The sequence below is a fragment of the Labrus mixtus genome, chromosome 12 (genome assembly GCF_963584025.1).
Source record: "Labrus mixtus chromosome 12, fLabMix1.1, whole genome shotgun sequence".
NCBI classification, from domain to species: Eukaryota; Metazoa; Chordata; class Actinopteri; order Labriformes; family Labridae; genus Labrus; species Labrus mixtus.
The window spans coordinates 14,758,285-14,779,577 of NC_083623.1; the positions used below are offsets into that span (position 1 = coordinate 14,758,285).

Here is a 21,293-nt window from a genome sequence, read left to right on the forward strand (position 1 = left end):
TACAATAACAATACATATAAGACAACAAGTAGAAACACTGACGTAGTTTGACTTTGGCCATAAGGCTTATAAAAATGGGTGCACAAGTCAAATAAATTTGTAAAACATCTTTCCAACAAACTGTTATTCTAAATTAGATCATATATTAGCCTATAATTTTGACTACATTATTTTGACTAGGGTTGGTGATGATTCTGCGGTCATTCTCTGATGGACTTAATTGTAGAGAATGATGTTTTAATCTCTCGATAAAATAGCTTGATATGCACTAATACACCAAATACATGTAATGTAGTAGCCTACATTCTCTGCTGTAGTAACTTCCCAGCATTAATATTCCCCAATTAATTATGTGTTGCCACTAATGTATTCAGATGTCAACACAGATTATTTATTTGATAAATTGATACCTGTAGTTCCTGTACCTGTAGGCTACATATAAAACAGTTACTCTAAACTTTCACAGAGCAATATTGAGCATGAAGAAAAGAAAACAGAGCCTACCGTTCCTTCGTAGCCAACATTGGGACTGCTTGGTTCATTCGTTCGCTGTATGTCCACATTAACCTGTCCTTCTCTCCTCGTTTCATCTGCTCCTCTCTCTTTCCCACTGATGACATCTTCATTGTATTAATTCTTGGCCTAGTAAACCAAATAAATTAAAAGGCAACTATTAATAGCATTCAAACATAGACATGTGAAATTGTCTCGTTATTCCCTTTAGGATTTGAAGTGAAATAGGCCTACCTTTAAAACCTTTTAAAACCTTTCCTAACAGGCCGTTCAAAAACATTCAGGAGGAACAGTAAACTGGAGGCTTACATTAAAATAGAAAGACAAATATCAGATGAGGATAGAAAATGTTTTGTTTCTAGTCATGGTATGAAATGAAATAGGCTATGTGGGGCTTTCCTAAAGAAAATTACTGAGGTAGTTCCGAAGAAATGTTAAATATATCAACCTCATTTTGAAGTTTGAAGTTGTAGTAAAGCAGATAAAGAAGAAAAACACATAAGAGTAGCAGTAATATGACATTTACTGCAAACACTAGTTTCAGTGGGCACCTGTGGAATCAATGTCCAAATTTATTGCTGCAATTCTTTGAACTTAAGTATTGTATTCATTCTTGGCCTAGTAAACCAAAAAAAATTAAAAGGCAACTATTAATAGCATTCAAACATAGACATGTGAAATTGTCTCTTTATTCCCTTTAGGATTTGAACAAGTGAAATACTTTTAAAACCCTTATTGTTCCACATGCGTTTAAAGACTTTTCCTAACAGGCCGTTCAAAAACATTCAGGAGGAACAGTAAACTGGAGGCTTACATTAAAATAAAAAGACAAATATCAGATGAGGATAGAAAATGTTTTGTTTCTAGTCGTGGCATTAAGTGAAATGAAATAGGCTATGTGGGGCTTTCCTAAAGAAAATTAGACGTAGTTCCTTCTAAATGTTAAATATATCAACCTCATTTCGAAGTTCTAAGTTGTAGTAAAGCAGAAGAAGAAAAACACATAAGAGTAGCAGTAATGTGACATTTACAGCAAAAGCTAGTTTCAGTGGGCACCTGTGGAATCAATGTCCAAATTTATTGCTGCAATTCTTTGAACTTAAGTGAATCTCCGTCATTTAATTAAACTTTACAGAGCTTCCAGTGATGTTACCTCACGTCACTACTTTCCTTCATCTCTGAACCCTCAACAGGATAATCAGCTGTTTTGGTTTAAGCAAAGCAAAGCATGCTGGACCTCACAGTTTAACGCCCAAAATGGCGGCACGGTTGAAAAGTTTTGCCAGTTTTATCCATGTTTGTCCTCCTTGTAGATGACTTGTTTGGTTGTTTTAGCAGCACGGAGACTCGTCGTTTACACACTGTAGGCGCGCAGGTATTTTATCTAATTTTTGTGGGCCAGGACCAAAATCAGAATGTCTTTTTTCCTCTCTGCTAAAAATGTCGGGCATCACTTTACCAATGCTAGTTTTAGGCTAGGCTAGGCTAGCAAGCTAACTACTTCTCAGATGAGTGCTGGTTAAGAGCTTCGGGAGTTATGCCTTACCTCACCTGGATCGACCCGCGGAACTGAATATGAAGAAGAGGACCTTCAAGTAGAAATGGAGGATGATGTGAAGAAAGTGAAAAAGGTAAGACAGGTAATTGACATCACTTTAAACTTCAAGTAAACTAGCTGGCATGCTAAAACACTAGCTGCACAATCCAGACGAGCTTGGGTTTTTTTTTTTCTAGCTAAGTTTAGTAACTTAAGAAAATATCACCGTAGGACACTGATAAATACTACTTTAAGTAAAGTTAGGTTCATGTTGTCAGATATGGTTGAATAAGAGCCAGTTAACTGTTAAAAGTTGGACTAAAATGTGTAAATTTAGGGATATATTAACAGTTCTGTCAATGTTGCCTTGTTTGCTTGATAGTGGATTAGATGTGTTCAGATATTGTTGTTCTGTAGCTTTACTGTACAGGGAAACTCCAGTCAGTGTTGTTATCCTTGGTGCTGTTTTTTTTATCAGGAAGGTTTGGTGAAGTGCAGTGACAGTAGTCTAGAAAGAGGGTGAAAACTTCCCCACAGTAATAACTTTGGTTGTTTAGTTCAGGTGTGGATCATGGGAGACATCAGCTGTCAAGTCAAAGTCAACTTTGTTGTCAATTCCAAAATATGCCAGACATACAGTGGAAGCGGAATTGCGTTTGTCTCCGTCCCACGGTGCAATACAACCAAAACAAGGTAAAATAAGATAAGATAAAATAAAATAAGGTAAAATAGATCAAATAAAATAAGGTAAAATAGATCAAATAAAATAAGGTAAAATAGATAAAATAAGGTAAAATAGATAAAATAAGGTAAAATAGATAAAACAAAATAAGGTAAAATAGATAAAATAAAATAAGGTAAAATAGATAAAATAAGGTAAAATAGATAAAATAAGGTAAAATAGATAAAATAAAATAAGGTAAAATAGATCAAATAAGATAAGGTAAAATGGATAAAATAAGGTAAAAATAAGATAAATAATATTTACAGTAATAAATTCTAAATTGTGCAAAAGGTACAAAATGGTAAATAAAATAAAATGTAAAGAAAAAGTAAGGGGGTTTCAACGTCCAAAGGCCAGAGGCAACAGTTATCAGTGTCACTCATGCTAAAAGGAAACTACACCCCTGGCTTGTTCACACCATCCTGCCTCACACTATACAGTATATTGCCTCCTGATCCTGTTTGATATGGAGACAGTTCTTTTTTGTTTAGACAAATAGCAGACATTTATTTTATTCTCTCTTCCCACTGTGTCTCAGAACAGACACAAGGGACAATTTCTCTCTACTGCTGTGTTTGACACAGGAGGAAACTGAAGGGCAGGGCATGCACAGCCTGAGCAGCAATATAACAAGTGAAGTGTCTGAGGTTCAAATGTTTTTCATGATTGTGCTAGTTGTCAAGACAAAAACTCAGAGGTTGCTCCCCACTTTCATTTTCCATTGCTCTTGGGGGGAATTTTGATGGAATTGCAGTGATTTACTTCATTTTATTTAAACTTTGTTTAATCTCTTAAGGTGAGGTTTTGAGATAAGCCCTCATGGGTTTCTACCTCACCTGCACATGTGTTTTATTTGTTTTTATTTTTTTATTTTCTGTTCTGTTTCTGATTCTTCTTTCAAAAAATGTGCAAATAAACTAAACTAAAACTGATATCCTAGTTTAGAAAATGGATGTTATTGATAGTGTTGTTGTTGTTGTTGTTATTGATGTATTTACTCTGAAGATTCTTCAGTTTATCAGTCTTTACTTATATTAACTTGTCACAGACCTAAACAGTTTCTGTTTGCGCCACTTGGTGGTGACAGTGAACAGCATTTGTCCAACTGTATCGAGGCTGTACAGACTGAGTATTGTACAATGCTACAGACTCAAGTGAAGGCTCTGAGCCCTTTGAAGACTGATGCTTTCACTGCTTACTGATTTTATAAAATCTCAACTATAAAGTGGAATTTTTAATTTTTGACTGAAACTTTATTCACAGTCTGGACAGTGTCAGGAATTTACATCTTAATTACTTGAAATACATATAAAGTGACACATCTCACATCCCTTATATTTGCTTGCAGTAAGACCAACTGAGGTGAAAAATGTCTCAATAAAATGTCCTCATATGACCAAATCGTTCAGCTCAGATATGAAAACAGCTGTAAAGGTTCTAGCATCTCACATCTTGGTTGCAGTAGAAAAAGTTGTGATAGTTTTTAGGTTTTAAACTTACTTCCTCTGAAGGACTATTTAAAAAGTTGCATACTGATGAGTAAAATTGTGGTGATAATGATAATGACTGCACTCACTCAAAGTTTCCTGCGTTATTCTTGTCTGCCTGTTGTCAGTCAGCTCGGCATTAGAAGCCAGTGGTGTTTCTTTGTAAACAGACTGCCACTAAAAAAGGCGGTTGTTCTTACAGAGGTCAGTAACAGTAGTTCTTGTCTCACATTTCACAAGAAGAAGCCATAAAATGTTAATGCGCTTGCCACTTGTCCTCACGGTCTACGTACAGATAAATAATGCACTGGTTATAGGTTGTGTTGTATGGAGCCCCTACATTTTTTTTATTTTTTTTTACTTCTTGGGACTTCAGGGGCTGCGTAGTGTTGCCCCTTTAAGGATTCATAAGTTGTAAGAGTCAAACACACATCAGACCATTTTTTTGCATTCGAGGTTGATGTGTACATGTCCGGTTTTATTATCCTATCTATATAAAGCAGCTCCAAATCAGGGGCTTACAAGTTATGTTCACTATCATGATGAATGACTGTAGATGAGTTAGTAGAGGTACGCAGAGGGAAGAATAACTCTTTTCCTACATGGTTGTCTGCTTTGAAAAGTAGTTGAACTGACCATTTGATAAGAGGGCTTAAAAAAATGAAATATTTTGTGTAGAACTACAGTTGTTACACTTAAAAAGCCATTTATACTGCAGATGTTTAAATACTGCAGATGTCAAGTCTGTGGTTGGTATAATAGAATATATAAGGTCTCACTCAGCAGCACTCAGATCTAGAACCAAAAGCCATATTCAACATTGCTAAACCACAGAACAGAAAGAGCAATGTTGCATATGGGCTTTTGGTTCTAGATGTGAGTGCTGCTGAGTGAGTGACTGATGAAGTGTAGCAGTCACAAAAAGGTAAAGTGAAATGCTATCCCGTCACTGTCATTCGTCTAAATTCAACAAATGTAAAGATTGTTTCTAAAACAATGGTAGTATTCCGCAGCAGATTTTTCAGTGTCTTAATTGAAAGCTTAACTGCACGTGTCATCACAGGAAATTGTGGCTAGTCCTCTTCCTGTTCTTATGCCTGAGTACAAAGACAGACACTTCCTCTGTTAGGGGTGACACCCCTCTCACACACACACACAAACACACAGGTTGTGTTTGATGCTGATTATCTGTCACTGGCTGGCAGCTGTCACCGTGTGTAAGTGGAGGCAACAGGTGACTAGTTTGGATAGTTTGGGTGTAGCAGGAGCCGTGGTCCTCGCTTCAATTGAGCAGCTCCTCGCTGTTCAATTGAAGACTCGATTTCATGGAGAGCGAGGTAGGCTTTTTTATTATGACCTGCATACAGAGACTTGCTTTCTGTATTATGCAAAAGCTTGATGCATTAGCAATAATGTGCTGTGTTTTTCACACACAGCACTTGACTTAAATCAGCTTATGTGCAAGCAAATCAAATTAGATAAATAAAAGTAAATGCTTTAACATTTTTGAGTGTAGAAGAAAAATGTAATTTTCTCCTGTGACACATCTGTAGCAGCTGCTGGGTAAAGATGTTAAAAAAGGATTCTTCGGCAGTTTTTTTTTTTCCACTCAGACTTTAACTGCATTGGCACAAGTGTTGCAAGATGCAGAGTTTCCCTTTGCACATGCTATCGTTGACATTTGAGCAACACATATTAGGTAACACAGAAGACTTGCACCCTGTAGAAGAGCCCATCTGCTGTGTCTGCAGCTTTGTGCACATTCAGGGGAAGAGGGATCAGGGTGTACCACATTCAAACACAGTTTGATATGGTTTTTTATACTTAAAGCATAAAGCATTGCAGTTTCTTTAATGTCCGTTGCATCAACCCTATATGTGTGTCATTGATATGAATAGCCCTGTAATTATTGATAATGTACGGCACAGAAACAGAGCCTTAATGGTCTATAGCCTGGAATGCCACGTATCCATACAAATTGATCTCGGTCTCTTGATGTATTTTGGAAGGCAGCATGATAATCGTTTTATTTTTCTCCTTCCCCCGCTCTCTCTTTTGTCTTGATTCACCAGCCAGGTATCGTGTCCCCGTTCAAGCGAGTCTTCCTGAAAGGAGAGAAGGGGAGAGACAAGAAGGCGCAGGAGAAAGCCACCGAGCGCAGGGCCCTCCACACCTTCTCACTCTCTCAGCCTGACCACCGCATCGACCCTGACATCCTCCTCAATGACTACATCGAAAAGGAGGTCAAAGTGAGTGCAACATGTCGAGACATTGATTTCCTGAAGATGTGTTGTTTTACTTTTGTTTAGAAGGAAAGCAGTAAAAATGATTGTGCGTGTTCTGTGCAGTACTTGGGGCAGCTGACATCCGTTCCAGGATACTTGAATCCCTCAAGTCGCACAGAAGTGCTGCAGCTCATCGACTCTGCAAGGGTATGTTTGCTATTTTTAGTAGGTTCATCGAAAGAGCGTCAACCGGTAATAAAAAAAGCTGTAATGTTTAAACTTTTAAATATCGAATCAGAGTATTAAAGTGATCTGATAAAGTGATTAAAATGACCTGCTCATATGCTTCTGTGATTGTCAGAAGTCCCATCAGTTGGCAGGCCAGCTGACCTCAGAGCAGGATGCAGTGGTGAGCTTATCAGCGTACAACATCAAGCTTGTTTGGCGTGATGGAGAGGACATCATCCTCCGGGTGCCCATCCATGACATTGCTGCTGTCTCCTACATCAGAGACGATTCTTTGCACCTCGTGGTGATTAAAACAGGTAAAACAAAGATTCAAAGCTAACTGCAGGTGTTAAGATGAGGGTGTAAGGTTCTGTAATGCTCTAGCTGGAGCATTTATTGGCATTTTCGTGTACACGGAGATTTATAGGGATCCCTGTGTACACAAAAATTCCAATAAATGTTTGTTTGCAAGTTATTATGAAATAGTAAAACCATAGGAGTTCCTATGCTACCTTCAGACTTTCCAGGGTTATTTAAACTGTACAGGGAGTGTATTGAAAATGGCATATACTTCTGTAGAAATAGAAAAGGTAAAGAGTAGCGATAAGTATTGTTATCCATAAGCATAAAATCCTAATGTTACCCATCCTTATTTTCAGTTCTAAACAGACTTCTTCCTGAAAACAGAACTACCCATCAGTTTAATCACTAGCTTGGTCACATAATGTATTATTGAAGAAGAAAAGATTTGTTATTTTGTTTTTAAGAAATGTCCCAAGTTGTGTCTGCAACATTTGTAAATGAAAATATGAGGGTGTCTTTTTTTAATCTTTTTCAGCCCAGGAGTCAGGAGGGTCTCCTTGTCCCAGCTCGTGTCCTGATCTCAACAAGTCTCAGACCCTGAGCTCTTTATCAGAGAGCGGAGCTGTACTTGTAGAAGTCTGCTGTCTGCTCGTGCTGGCTGTTGACAATAAGGTATTATCTCACGTCTGTGGCTCAAAACACACGTTTGGAGTAGCTTAATAAGAATAAGTAACTTTACATTTCCCTTGAAGAGTTAGTATACATCGCCGAGAAATCATTTCAAAACCAATATGCATCCCAGATTACATGTCACTGAGGGTTTTTTCAAATGTGGAAGACATTTTTTTAGCGGAGGGGTGGGGGTTTGGTCCTTTTTTATTTGGTCGGACAGCTGAAGAGAGAGAGTAGGGGATGACATGCGGCAAAGGGCCGAGGTTGGAACCCACGGCCGGTGCAATGAGGACTATGGACTCTGTACATGGGATGTGCTGATAACTGCTGGTCTATCAGCGCTCCCTTAAAATGTGAACTCTAATGATCTGTAGTACTTTTAATTGCCAATATTAAAGTTGTAGTGCAAAATTTTCATCAAAAATAACATCATTAATTTTGGCAACAAAAATTTGACTTCTTGTTACAGTCGTTTTTTTTTTTAATTTGATTTTTGATTCAAGTGCATTGATGACAGCCATTTCTTTGTTGTGTAGGCTGCAGCGGAGGAGCTGTGTCTCCTGCTCAGTCAGGTCTTTCAGATCGTTTACACAGAATCCACAATAGACTTCTTAGACAGAGCCATTTTTGATGGAGCAACGACACCTACCAGACACCTTTCTCTATACAGTGGTAAGGAAAAAACACATTTGCTCTTTTACACACTACATGTTTAATCTTTTAAAGAAGCTTAAAAATATATGTTTTTAAAGGGAGCATTGGCATCAACAAGTGTAATACTTTTGAAGTTGAACCTTTATTCTCAAATTCAAAACTGTAAGTATGTACTTTTTCTGCTACCGTTTTGCAGATGACTCCTCAAGCAAAGTGGATGTTAAAGAGGCTTTTGAGGCTGAAGCTGGCACATTGTAAGAGCTCTACCTCTATGATAGTTTTCTTTTTTTAAGCACAGTGATCAAGACAGACATCAATCCAAGGTGGCTTATCTTTGCATGTCATTTACATGATGTGTATTCCTCTCTCAGTCCTTTCCAGGGCTCCTTGGAGGCTGAAGAAAACTCTCAATCAGCTTCCTCCCCGGCATCCCCTCAGACGAAGACGGCAAGTGAAGGAGAGCTCAGCACCACCGCTGCAGAGCTGCTGCAGGACTACATGACCACAGTATGAAAAAATTCCCAGACTCCTTCTTCGTCCCGTTTCTGTATTTTTAGAAAAGGCTTTTTCTAACTCTGTTGTTTAAAATATAAATGTGTTATTTTTCCCCCCTAGCTGCGGACAAAGCTGTCATCACAGGAGATCCAGCAATTTGCCACCCTGCTCCACGAATACCGTAACGGTGCCTCCATCCATGAGTTCTGCATCAACCTGCGACAACTCTACGGGGACAGCAGAAAGTTCCTTCTACTTGGTATGACTACTTGATTTTCCCATAAGTGAAGCTAGAGATGTGTCTTGCAGCTACACCTTGTTTTCATCAAGCTAAACAAAGAATTATGAAGGTCAAGCACACACAAATAAGAAATGATGAAACAGTCGGCTGTTGTTTATCAGATACAGTTTAATGACACTTCTATTCTTTCTCTTTGTTCATAAAACCATAATCTTACAGTTAGTTCCAGTTTTTGTAAGACACTTCAATTCTATACATAAAAACAGAAGAGATTATAAAACCCAAGCCACCATATGCATTGCTGTCTCCTGAATAAAATAAATCTGCCAGATTTTATTTTAATAGTACATGTAACACAAAATGAGCTCAAAATGCATTGAATTGTTTTTCTGTAGGCCTGCGTCCCTTCATACCAGAGAAGGACAGCCAGCACTTTGAGAACTTCCTTGAGACAATCGGTGTGAAGGACGGCCGCGGCATCATCACAGACAGCTTCGGCCGCTACAGACGCACAGCCAGCTCCGCCTCTGATTCTACCACCAACGGCAATGGAGCAGCCGGAGGAAGCGTCGCCTCGGACGAGGGCCAGGAGGCCTCAGAGGGAGACGAGTGGGACCGCATGATCACAGACATCAGCAACGACATCGAAGCTCTGGGCTGCAGTATGGACCAGGAGGGAGTGACGCCTTGACAGGATGATCAAAGGGAAATTTAGCGGCGAGAAGACGCAGCATGGCCGGCGATCCTTAAATGAACAGAAGGCCTGAGCTAAAGGGACCAGATGAAGGTGGTCCTCAGCACTGACCGAAGATATGATTCATTGTATTTTCCTCTAATTGTCAAGAGGACATTCTATATCCCCTGAAAACTCAAGGCAAACCTCAACCTATCACCCAGAAAACATGAAGTCAACAAATGCACTTATGCAAACTCTGTAGAGGACTCACAGTCAGTTGGCTATTTTTACACTCAGAGGGATTCATAGTCTCTGATATATTTTTAAACTGCTTTGATTTTTGTACTCATTTATTGGCAGTATCTGCCACTGCTGTCACCAATGTAGCGACAATCTCCAGAGTCTTTGACAGGCTGATTAGAATAGGTGCATGAACTCTGGAGGGTCAATCTGAGGACTGTGTACGTGACTCTAGAAGGTAAAGACTGAGGCTGTACTGCTTCTTCTTTTTTTGTAACTTTGGTCAATCAGCTTCATCCACCAGGAGAACTTTGCATCATATATTTCAAATGTGTGTTGCTGTGAGAGTGAAACATTTTTGCTATACTATATCTATAAATATTTTTGTTTTTACAAGAAGATTTGTGTACCACTTTGTTTTTACACTATCATTTGTTATCAGTGTTCACTCATATATATATATTTTTTTGTTTTGTTTTTGCGTTATTCTAACAGACCAAGGAAATGCTGTAAAAACAAAAATTCTCACTCAGTTTAAGCAAACGAGTGGGGACTATTTGACAAAGCCTGTTAGATTATGGCTGATGTAAATTTATGATTTGAGTTTTTTCATGTCCTGCAGGACCTCTAGTATTGTGTAATGTTTCATGACATTACATTCATGTATCATTGTGCCTTTACACTGCAGTACTGCTGCCAACTGTCTGCACACACAGACAGGAAGTTCTGAACTGTAACTACAGTTGTTGAGTAAATTGTTGGTTATTAAATAACAACTACTTTACACTAACTGTCCCTTTTTTTTCCTTTTGTAAAGTCATAAGCTGTATTACCTCTTGAAAATACATGGTTATAATCCTGTACACCTGACTGCAGTTTGTTATATCTAATTTGACTTTCATACACCATAACTGTCACAAGAGGTGAAGGTGTTTGTGATGATTGTGATCCTCTCTGACTGATCATCTGCTTGGATGCCCCTAAGCTGCTTGGGTAACTTCAGCCTGAGTTCCATCAAAGCACCCGCCCATGCTGGATGTTCCCCTCAAAGTTAGGGATTAGTTTTGTGAGTCTGAGGGAAGAGAAACTGACAGGACAGTTTGAGTTGAGCACATTCCTCATATCACTCACCAAAATGTTTCCATTAAAGATATACTTAAAAAAGATTTTTCTTCACTAAGTTTTTAAAGTCAAACAAAAACTAAAATCAAGTGTTTGTTGAGGGAATGCAGCAGAGGCAAAGGAGTGCATTACAGACTGGAACACTACACCTTGGTTTAAATAGCATCTCCGCCTCGAGACACTGTCTGCCTCTGAACAAAAGGATGAAATGATCAAGACGCCCATGATCTCACCAAGCAAACACTGACTCTCTCATCCCTCAAACACACTGTTCTCATATTTGTGCGATAAAGTTGTGTAATTGTTTTGCTACAAAAGCGAAAGCGATTATTTTTGGTAACTGATCATGCATGCTTTCTCACATTCCTCGGTGGAATTCTAATTGGCCTCCTGTAAATTCTCACCTTAATCCAATTAAAGACTGAGTAGAGTGACTCATTACAGCAAGTCATTGTTAAATAGATCAGTTGATTCAAATAAATCATTGAAAGGTCTCATGCTGTTCTGAAAAGAGTTTGCCAATTATCTTTACAACCCGACAGGAGCCCCTATGGTGAGACTTTATCACCTTCAATGAGCCTCATGAAGAGTCGGGTTCTTGTTTGTGTACTTGTTGAAGTCTGGGAGGAAAATTGAAGCACTAATATGTTGCCTCCGGGTGCTTGCTTATTCAAGCCTATTTACCTCCAGTACATAATGTTAGTTTAAAAGTGATGTTTCAATTTCAAAGCATTCGATCCTCTACAAGAAAAGGCTCCGGCAGGAATTCAAACCAAGTACCACGTTGCTGTGAGGTGGCAGTGCTAACCACAACACTCACGTGCCTCCTTGCAGCATTCAGGTTTAATCTTTCATTACATTATTGTTGATCAAAAGCATGGTCAACAATCTGTAGGCAGAAGATGTAACATTTGAGCTCTACGCGGTTAGGCCTGGGCAGGATATAAACCAGACAACATCTCAGTGAGCAGGCAGAGCTAACCACCGCACAAACATGCCACCTTGCACTGCTTACCTGTTAACATTTTAGTATTTTTCTTCACATTATACAGCTGTGGAGTTTGAGGAATTTGTGGGATACAGTACAACAATTTTTGGTTTTCTTGTGCCTATTTAAAAACTTTTGGACCCTGTCAGAGTGCATGTTTCTTCATAGCTTCAGTAACCATAAAAAACCAGCTGCTAAGGTTACAGTCTCTCCAAACCAAATTAGAATCCTCCACCATCCTCATCTATCAAGATGCCTTTTCCTGATGTTCAAACTTTAAAATTATTCCTGCCAAAACATGCATATAACTTTGCAAGCCGGTTGCCACGATTGACCCTAATTTGTTAAAAATGTATTACTCTGTACATTAATTAAATAAGCTGCAATACATAAAGAGAAATTGTAAGCTGATTGAATTGCCATCTGTGAAACACATCACTATAAATGATGCAGTTAGATGAATACTGAGCTATATCTCAAAAAGCCCAAACAAACTATTGATCTAATAATGTATTACCTTTATTATTTGTATTTTTCATAGACACAGATTGGTCACTTGAATCACTATAGAGATAGTAAGTTCACCCTTACATGTTCTGTGTTGTCAACAACAACACACCGGTGCTTTGGCTGCAACAAACAGGAAACACATTTTTCGCAGGTTGTGTCTCGTAAACAAGGAACAAAAGTAAAAGAATTCTGGTGTACTCTTTCGATGTGATGTGAATTGACATTAGAATGGATCTTCAGCACAGGTTGGAATCAAACCAGCAGGCAAATTCAGTCTTTGGTACATGAGGCAGGATCTCAATCCTTTGAGTTAATGAAATGCTCTTCTTCACTGTGAGTTTCAAAAACAATCACACTTTTTCAAAATTGTAATGAAAATGCGCTGGATACTGACAGGTCAAGAACAAAAATGTGACTGCTGTTGTGACACGTCAGGATCCAACCAGCTCGTGCTGGTATTCTTTGTCACAAAGGGCAGTGCATTTTCCCCTGAGCTCTGGTCCTGCCCTCTTTTTAAGGGGTCGTACAAAGTTTAGAACTATCTTCGTATTACACTTCTGTAAGGGGGATGTGATTGATAATGACAGTTATCAAACAGCAACATGCCTGCCATATCTAACACAGAACAAACTAATCCAAAATGAAAAACAATCTGCAAGCAAGTGGCTTTTCCCAAAAGTAATCTCACAGGAAAAGCTAAGTTTGGAAAGGCTATTTTTAGGCCTAAGACAAGTTTAATAAGCATCATGGAGTTGTTCCAACTGTTCAAGTGACCTTATAAATCCATTTTCCACCAACCAACACAGCCAGAACCAGAGTCTCAACACTTCTGAGGTCTATTTGTGTGGCCTCATTGGACTACATAGTGCCTTTTGGCCTCCTTCAAAAAGATGATTTAGCTTTTATTACCACAGCACCACAGCAGTAAAAATGTAAATCATCATTCCTGGTTAAATGTTTTCCACTAAATCATCAATTAACTTTTCAAATTTAAAGCATAGTCAGCTTTGAAAATTAAGTTGCGTTGTCAACACATTTCCAGGTCAGGGTCCTAAAACTTGCCATAGTTGGAAAAAAAAGGCATTAAATGTGTTTTCCCAGTTCTTGGGTGTTCAGAATGTGCCGAGAGGCGGCTACACAAAGGCTCGGCGTGACATGCAGTCTGGGATTCTCGCCAGTTTCAGTCTGTGGTTCACCTTGGTGGTTTCTGTCTGACTGCCTTTCATGCCATAGTTTGCAGTGAAGTCTGGGAAAGACGTTTCTATCTGTGGTCTTTAATTTTTTACATTACTGGAAAACGATGGAAGCAGGAAGTGCCCTCTAGGCAAAGACTGAGAATTCAACTAGTTAACTTCATCCCTCATTGAGAAACCATAAAATCTAAGTGTAGGAAAGTTCTTCAATGTCGTAATTTCTCTTAAATTGGATGCTGTGCTTATTATGTTTGAATGTTTGAACAAATTACCCAAAAGTGATTATTTGAGCTCTCAATGTGATGTCTCATATTTGCATCAAGACTGTGGCTTTGGATACAGTATCTGATCCACATGCTTAATCAGCAGAGATGGGGCCTGATTTTATGCCTGTCAAGTCATTTTGTCATGCTAATGAGATGGTTTAGGCATGAAATTGATAAAATTGCTAACTCTAAAAACAGCTGTTGGGAAGAAATGGAATCTAGACGACCACAAAGTACTTTGTTTTTCATTTTCTCTGGAACTAATTTTGTCTTGAATTTAAATGTTGTATAGGTTTATTTCTACAGTAATATCTCTCCAGTACAAAACAAATGAATAAATAAAACTGCCTTAATCATAATGCAGGAACTTAGAAAAAAAGTATGTGATGGCCCCTTTGGCAGCCTCTCAGTCCAAAGGAGTTGTGGCTTTCAGCAGCGATAAGCCAACATAAAGCTGGAGCTCATGCATGAAAATCTCAGGCTCAGCAGAGTCATTCATGAGGTGCCACTTCAACCCTGCAGATGGAGAGGAACACAGGGATCAGTGAGTGGGTTACATTGACACTCACATGCAAGACCTTATGACCCCAATGTTCTTGTCTTCACACGTACCAAAAACTATAGGAGCTGACTGTTTGCATAGTTTTTGTGCAGTGTGCACAGAATACAGTTATTGGCAGAACAAAAGCATTGGCATGCAAAATGTCAGAGAACAGAAACAGGGGCAAACATCTAATCTAGCTTTGTCTGAGACTAACTAAACCTAACAGAAAGTATTAGCTGTAGTGTTACTGCATGTTTATTTTTTATATGTAGCCTATAAGAAATTGCTTTCTTGTATAATTTAACAGTTGAAGAAATGTAACTCCTAGTTAAGTGACAGAAATCAAATTTTTACTTTTTTTTAAAGATATAACATACATAACACTATGTAATATATTACTTCTACCTTGAATGTGCTAATAGGAGTTTTTTCTTCTTCCAAGCTAAGCTAAAAGCATAGCTGTGTAGTCTTTAATTAGGCTGCTAACTGAAGCTAGCTGCTGAATCCAAGCCTCTTTATTATATACTTCCTACTTTCATGGTTCACTGAGCACTTTAATCCACAGCATTATAGACCCCGTCTTATCCTGTTTGAATGACGAGTTATACAAGGAGAAAACACAAGAGGCTACTGGTGAGATTTTGTTGTGACGCTAGCAAACTTGAGGTTAAAAAAGCCACATATCCAACTTCTTTATGGATTATTTATTTACAGTTCATTTGTGAAATCATATTACAACTAACAGTGACCGTATTTCATTGAACCAAACCAGTTTTAAGGTATGTTCAAGTTAATTATAGGCTTTGTAAAACAAGATTAAGGCAACATTGCAGGGAATTTCTTGCCAGGTGGCATAGTGCATCCCTGCAAACTGAGACACAACAAAAGTATTACATTGGTACATGTAGCTAAACTGTCTAGGTAGTATAGTCAAAGCAAATCTCAACCTATCATTTCATCATTGGTTATTATGTGATAAGTTGCTTTACCGACTGTTGTCATAAACAAAAGAAAATAAGTAAGTACAAAAAAGGTTACCTTTTATGGTAAAGACCATTATAACTGCCTGCATAACAGAACACGCCTAACAAGGTCCACATAATCATGTCACTCTGTACAGACAGAGATCTAGATGAATGATAATGATGTTTATTCAGGAAACTTCACCTTGTTTTGGTTTCAAACAGACAATGTCATCTCAAATGGGTACTCTCAGGCTGGGACATAACAATTGGAGCATAAAATGTACAAAGCTACAACCAAAACCTAAATATACCCTTAAATGTAAAGGCAAGCTTCAGAACAGGAATTTAATCAAACTAGTGCAGGCATTTTAAAGAATTGTTCATTGATTTGAAAAACTGATACTACTACTTCATTCTAAAACGAAATCTTTTTGCCTTTTTTTTAGAGACAGGACAGTGGATAGAGTTAGAAATCAGGGAGAGAGAGAGAGAGTGGGGAATGACATCTGGAAAGGAGCCACAGGTCGGATTTGAACCTGGGCTGCCTGCTTGGAAGACTACAGCCTCTGCAAAAGGGGTCCGCGCATTGACCTCTAGGCTACCAGCAGCCCCAATATTAAGGCTTTTTTAAAACACAAAACAATAAAGGTTAAGTACAAGGATGTCCTTGAATCATATAGTATAGTGTGTAGTAAAATCAATTTAAATATCTATGTTGTGAGTGATGGATCTTGTTTGTAGATACAAAAGCCCCGGCAAACCACCACCATATATATAGTAATATAAAATATAATTATTTGACTGAAATGTTGAAAAAGTTAATAAAAACAAGCTTAATATTTGTTGAAAAGTTTTTACTGCGAGTGGAACTGCAAGTACTTTGTTGGAAGTCATGATGGCCTGATGGTCAAGACAGATAGGTTTCTGAAAGTAGCTGGCGTCTATAGTTTACTATAAATGTTCCTACTTCACTCAAAATCTTCTTTCTGAATTATCTACAATTACACTGTAAATCTGTGTTTTATCATTTAGTTCATTCTTACAGTGTTGTGTAAAAGCCTGAAATACACAAAGGACTTTAACGCTATCGAACCCCAGCAAAGATAATATTAGGCAGGCTGTTTTGATATGAATATTCCCTGCATGAAGTCATATCACTGCCTCTAGCAGAGTGAGAAACGGCGAGAGTTAATGTTCATCTTTGTAACACCAATGAGTCTCAGTGGGGCGGAGAGGCCGAGCCCTGGGGTGACCGGACATTCGTACAGCAGATCAGACAGCTCGTCGCGCTCCTCAAGGCCAAAGGTAGCATCATTGAGCATCCGGCGATGCAGGTGGCACGTCTGCTCTATCTTCAGCTTGTTGATGTCGTTCCGGAGCCGCATGAGCTGCCTCGCCAGCTGCTGGTCCTGCAGACGCATGTCTGTCTGATTGAGGGAGACAAAAGAGAGTAGAGCTGAAACAAGCTGCTGATTAATTGATACACAAGTTAATCAACTAAAATGTTCACAGCGATGGAGTTTAACGTGTCTGTTGTTGTTATTTGTTCTTTTATCTGTGGTTATTTTTATTTAATTTAGATACTGTAGTTGCTCCCTCTACATTAGTCTGTCTGGTCGTTTGTCTATTTGTTCGTATCTATTTATTTCTCTGCTGGTCAAGGCAGCTGGATGTTCACCAATAAGTCTGGTTCTCCTCAAGGTTTCTTCCTGTCAAAAGGACACTACTTGCTCATTGAAGAAGAAGAAGACCCTCCAGTTCCCAACACAAGTCCCTACAGACTGAGCTGCTGTCACCCCATGATGGATGGATTGATGTTCAGGCTCTGTACATAAAATGACAAAGAGTGGGATCGATACCTGCTCTTTGTGTCAAGCGTAATGAGGCAACTCTTGTTGTGGTTTTTTTAGATTGTTTAAAGTTTTTTAGATTGTTAAAGGTTAAAGGTTTCTTTGTGTGTAACAGAGCTGGTCTAATCCTGATTCCAGTCTTAATGTTAAGATACCCATTTTTAAGACGTGGCTCAATATTTACCATTCAGACACCACACAATCTTCTCATTTGACCCACAGCAGAAAAGCTAATAAACCAATTCCACCAAATGTCATACTATTAATTAAACAAATCTCCATCATCTGAATGCGTCAAACAACAATTCATAATTCAAATCATCTGGGTTACCTGGAGATCTGTGTATTCAGTTATCGTATATGAAAATATGTGAGTGTTTATGTGCACACATCAGTGCAAGCATCATAATCATCTCTCTTGTCCTCTGTTCTTGTGCAAAATATTGACTCCACACGTACTGTGTGAGTGTGATTCTGCATGTGACAGCACCTCTTTGCGTGCTCAGTTGTAGCCTATGAACTATGGGTGAATGTCCAAAGCAATTGGACTGGAGTAGAAAGGATTACACTTGCAGAAAGTGAACATCTGATGCAATTGCCCAATCCCAATCAATCTCACTCACTAATGTGAAAGGGATTCTTCCGACCATGTTGTGTTCATTGTTAAATTCTTAATAGCTAACTAGCAGAAACGTTTTGTCTGTTCTGGCCTTTAGCTGTTAAATTGCACTAACTAGCAGTGTAGCTCTTTGAGTTATAAAGTGTTTATTTGAATCTCTAGTAGCCAGTTTACAGTGTTGCATTTATTAGAGTTAAGTGCCTATAGAGAATTTCTGTGTTAGGGAGTTTATCTGCTGAAAATATTAGGGGGAAATATAAAACTTTTAAGAGATGCTTAACTTTTTGCAAACTCCTAGCAGAAATAGATGACAACTTAAAACATTGTCTCACCAGTTCTCTCCTCAGCCAACTGAGAGCTTCATCGATGTTTCCAAATCCCTTCAGCACACCTGATGGCAACTTGCACTGAATCCCATCAGAGTTCACAACAGCCTCTTTGGGAGTGACCACTTCCTTTTCAATCTCAACTACGCTCAGGCCTTTTCCATTTTCTGCCTCACTGCTTTCTGCCTCAAGCCGGGCCTTCCACTCTAGGTAAGAAGGTCTCCTGGTCTCCAGTCTTAACTTCTCAGTCAAGGCTTTCAGGCTCATGAGATGGTCATCTGCCGGCAAATCCGCATCTTCCTCACATTCTGGTTCCTCCAGGACACAAGCCCTGTCCAGTGTTATCTGAGGAGCTTTGGAGGTGTCCATTTAATCTGCTCAGCACTCAAGGATTCCTGAGAAATGTGTTAAAATAAAAAATAGATATATTTTCTTAGTTGGTGGCCTCATTTGTTGTCAGATATGTATGAGGGTTTTTTGTCAGGGAAGTTGATCTTCAATGGATAAAAACGGGTCCACTGATGTTTTGGAGGCAGAGTTTCTTAAGAACTGCAGAGGAGAGAAAAAGCAAAGTATGACGCATTCTGTGACCACTGGCAACAATTTCCTAAATGACAAGAGATAAAGGTGATGGGACATCTGACAGCAAGGCTACACGTCTAATTAGGCATGTCAGTCTCAGCTACATGAAAGGTCATATAAATTAAAGATTATAAATCAGAAATACTGAATGAATGTTGAGTTTGTGCACACAAGTTCATTCTGTAGAATGATTAACATTTACAATGTGGCTTCTCTCATCAAATAATAAAGTATCAGCACACTGAGGAAACACACCTCCAGGGTTTTAGTTTAACAGGAACAAATTGTTTCCATAGCAACAACGACAGGAACTGTCAATGAATCAGACATTTCCCACCTCCTGTCCTCAGGGCTTATTGCTTTTACTGGCAGTGTTAAATTATTGGCTGATGGGTTTGCTCTTTCACAGCAAGACACAGAATGGGACAAAAAACATGTTTGAATTTTTTTCTAGAATCCTGAACATTAAGGCAGTATCTGCTTACACATTTTTCCACAAACACACAACCCGAGAATGTTGAAAGTCTCTGCTTGAGATGACCGCTAACTCCAAAATGCTAACATACTCACAATCAACACAACTACGTACACCATCTTGCTTTAGTGTGCTAGCTAAGAACGGTTGCTACAGCAACCCTTGTTTTTATAACTAAACACATACGGCATGTGATGTGACAATATAACACTTTTTAAAAATACTTCATTGGATCCAACACCGTTTGAGTATACCTTATTACTAGGCCTACTCATAAGACATATACATTGTCCATTAAAACATACAATTGTGACTCAAGAATGTGACTGGTGTCTCTGCCTGGAGCTGAATGCTTTTCAGAATGGACACAACAGCCAATGTAATAGTTTGGTGTTCTAGCTAACTTAGATTTACAATAACCAAAGGCTGATAGTTTTTCTCTTTTACATACACTCTCATGTTGCTTGATAAAAACATACAGTATGTCACAAAAAACGTTTTCCAAACCATACTTTAATAGATCGTATTCATAATATATTCATAAGTACAATGAGACATACACATTTTAACCTACAAATCTAATTTAGAAATGTGCAATAAGTCTGCTTGGCGCTGAATGATAACTTCTTAATTTAGCATGCTAGCTAAAAGGACTGGCTGAGTTATGTTTTCTCTTACACTCAACATGCACAGATCCTGACCATTATTTTCATTATAAAATGTTCCTCATTAGATTTTTTAACTTGCACAAACAATTCAAGAATGCTGCTAACTGCTCTTCTTCAAGCTAAATGCTAACATAGGAATTCTAACATACAAGCATACTACTTACTACTACTACTACTAATAACATACTCAAAATGAACTCAGCTATTTAGAATCTTAATTTAGTGTAGCATACTTAAATTTGACAATAAAACACTTCATATAAAGTAGCTAAAACTCATTATAATAGAAGTGTCAAAATGTATGCAGGTTCGAGTTCATAAACCAAAGTGTTGGGTAAGATTAAATTTGGACTTATTGTTTGGATGGAAAATGTTGTTATCCATCCAACAGTTGTAAAGTTTAATAAGTCTGGACTAAAGAAAATTCATTTTTGGATAGAAACCTGTACTCATTATCATTCTGCAAATTCAAACACAATTTGAGTTACACAACAACAAATAGCATCCTAATCTTTATCTTGTGTAATCCAACCACTAAATAAAGCATGGGACGACTACCTCAAGAAACAAAGTCACCATGTAAACCTTTCACTTCTCTTAAATGATATAGCACACACTCATACCAGGAGCAGCAAAAGAAAGCTCTTCCAGCGTCCTCTTACAAAGTCTTCCTGTAGTAAGTGGTTAGTGCTCATTTATTCCATAATGGGCACAGCAGGCCAGCAGAGAAGTCATTGCCCTTGTATCTAATGATAGGTTGGCTGTTCTGCAAGGTACAAAAAGACCTCCGCTCAGACTGTGCACAGTAGCTGAATAAGGAAAGCAGGGGAATGGATCCTCTACTTATTCTTAAAAGGAATCAGTGTATCTCTGGGGACCAACTCGTTACAGAAGACCAATACGGGAGGAGAATAAATCCATGCCATATGCATTTTTAACGAGTTTGTAAAGACCCTGTACGTACAGTAAAGAAGTGATTTAAAATGTGAACTGCAGCACCAAGAGGAACATTTAGGGGAAATGCATATATAATATACATAAACAAGGTGTGACCACTGTAAAAAAATCATGACATTGAAAACGCCAAACCAGCCTCTTGTTGGCTGCTTGATCATTAAAGAGGCATTTGTGGTGAACCCTGCAATTTTTTCAGAAAGATCAGCAAGAAACCTTTCTCTTAAGGATAAAAG

The 21,293-nt window shown here is 38.4% G+C and overlaps 2 protein-coding genes across 4 annotated transcripts; one reads left to right on the top strand and one right to left on the bottom strand.

The window, feature by feature from the left end:
* Positions 1-1,747: 1,747 nt before the first annotated feature.
* ccm2 (CCM2 scaffold protein) lies at positions 1,748-10,779 on the top strand. Of its 3 annotated transcripts, none has more exons than XM_061052181.1 (10): positions 1,748-2,153; positions 6,334-6,510; positions 6,610-6,693; positions 6,848-7,031; positions 7,553-7,689; positions 8,226-8,361; positions 8,540-8,597; positions 8,715-8,850; positions 8,959-9,097; positions 9,475-10,779. In XM_061052181.1, exons 1-10 carry the CDS (start codon positions 2,115-2,117, stop codon positions 9,768-9,770), a joined length of 1,386 nt encoding a protein of 461 aa, XP_060908164.1. In that variant the 5' UTR covers positions 1,748-2,114; the 3' UTR covers positions 9,771-10,779. The 3 variants fall into 3 exon arrangements, with proteins under 3 accessions (XP_060908164.1, XP_060908166.1, XP_060908167.1); XM_061052183.1 differs by having other exon boundaries at positions 1,748-2,144; XM_061052184.1 differs by lacking the exon at positions 1,748-2,153 and adding an exon at positions 5,391-5,598.
* Positions 10,780-15,303: 4,524 nt separating this feature from the next.
* Positions 15,304-19,495, bottom strand: fam167ab (family with sequence similarity 167 member Ab). The gene is made up of 2 exons (XM_061052185.1): positions 18,385-19,495; positions 15,304-17,010 (listed from the first exon to the last, which is right to left on the bottom strand). The coding sequence occupies exons 1-2, from the start codon at positions 18,745-18,747 to the stop codon at positions 16,747-16,749; spliced, it is 627 nt and encodes a 208-aa protein (XP_060908168.1). The 5' UTR covers positions 18,748-19,495; the 3' UTR covers positions 15,304-16,746.
* Between the last annotated feature and the right edge of the window lie 1,798 nt (positions 19,496-21,293).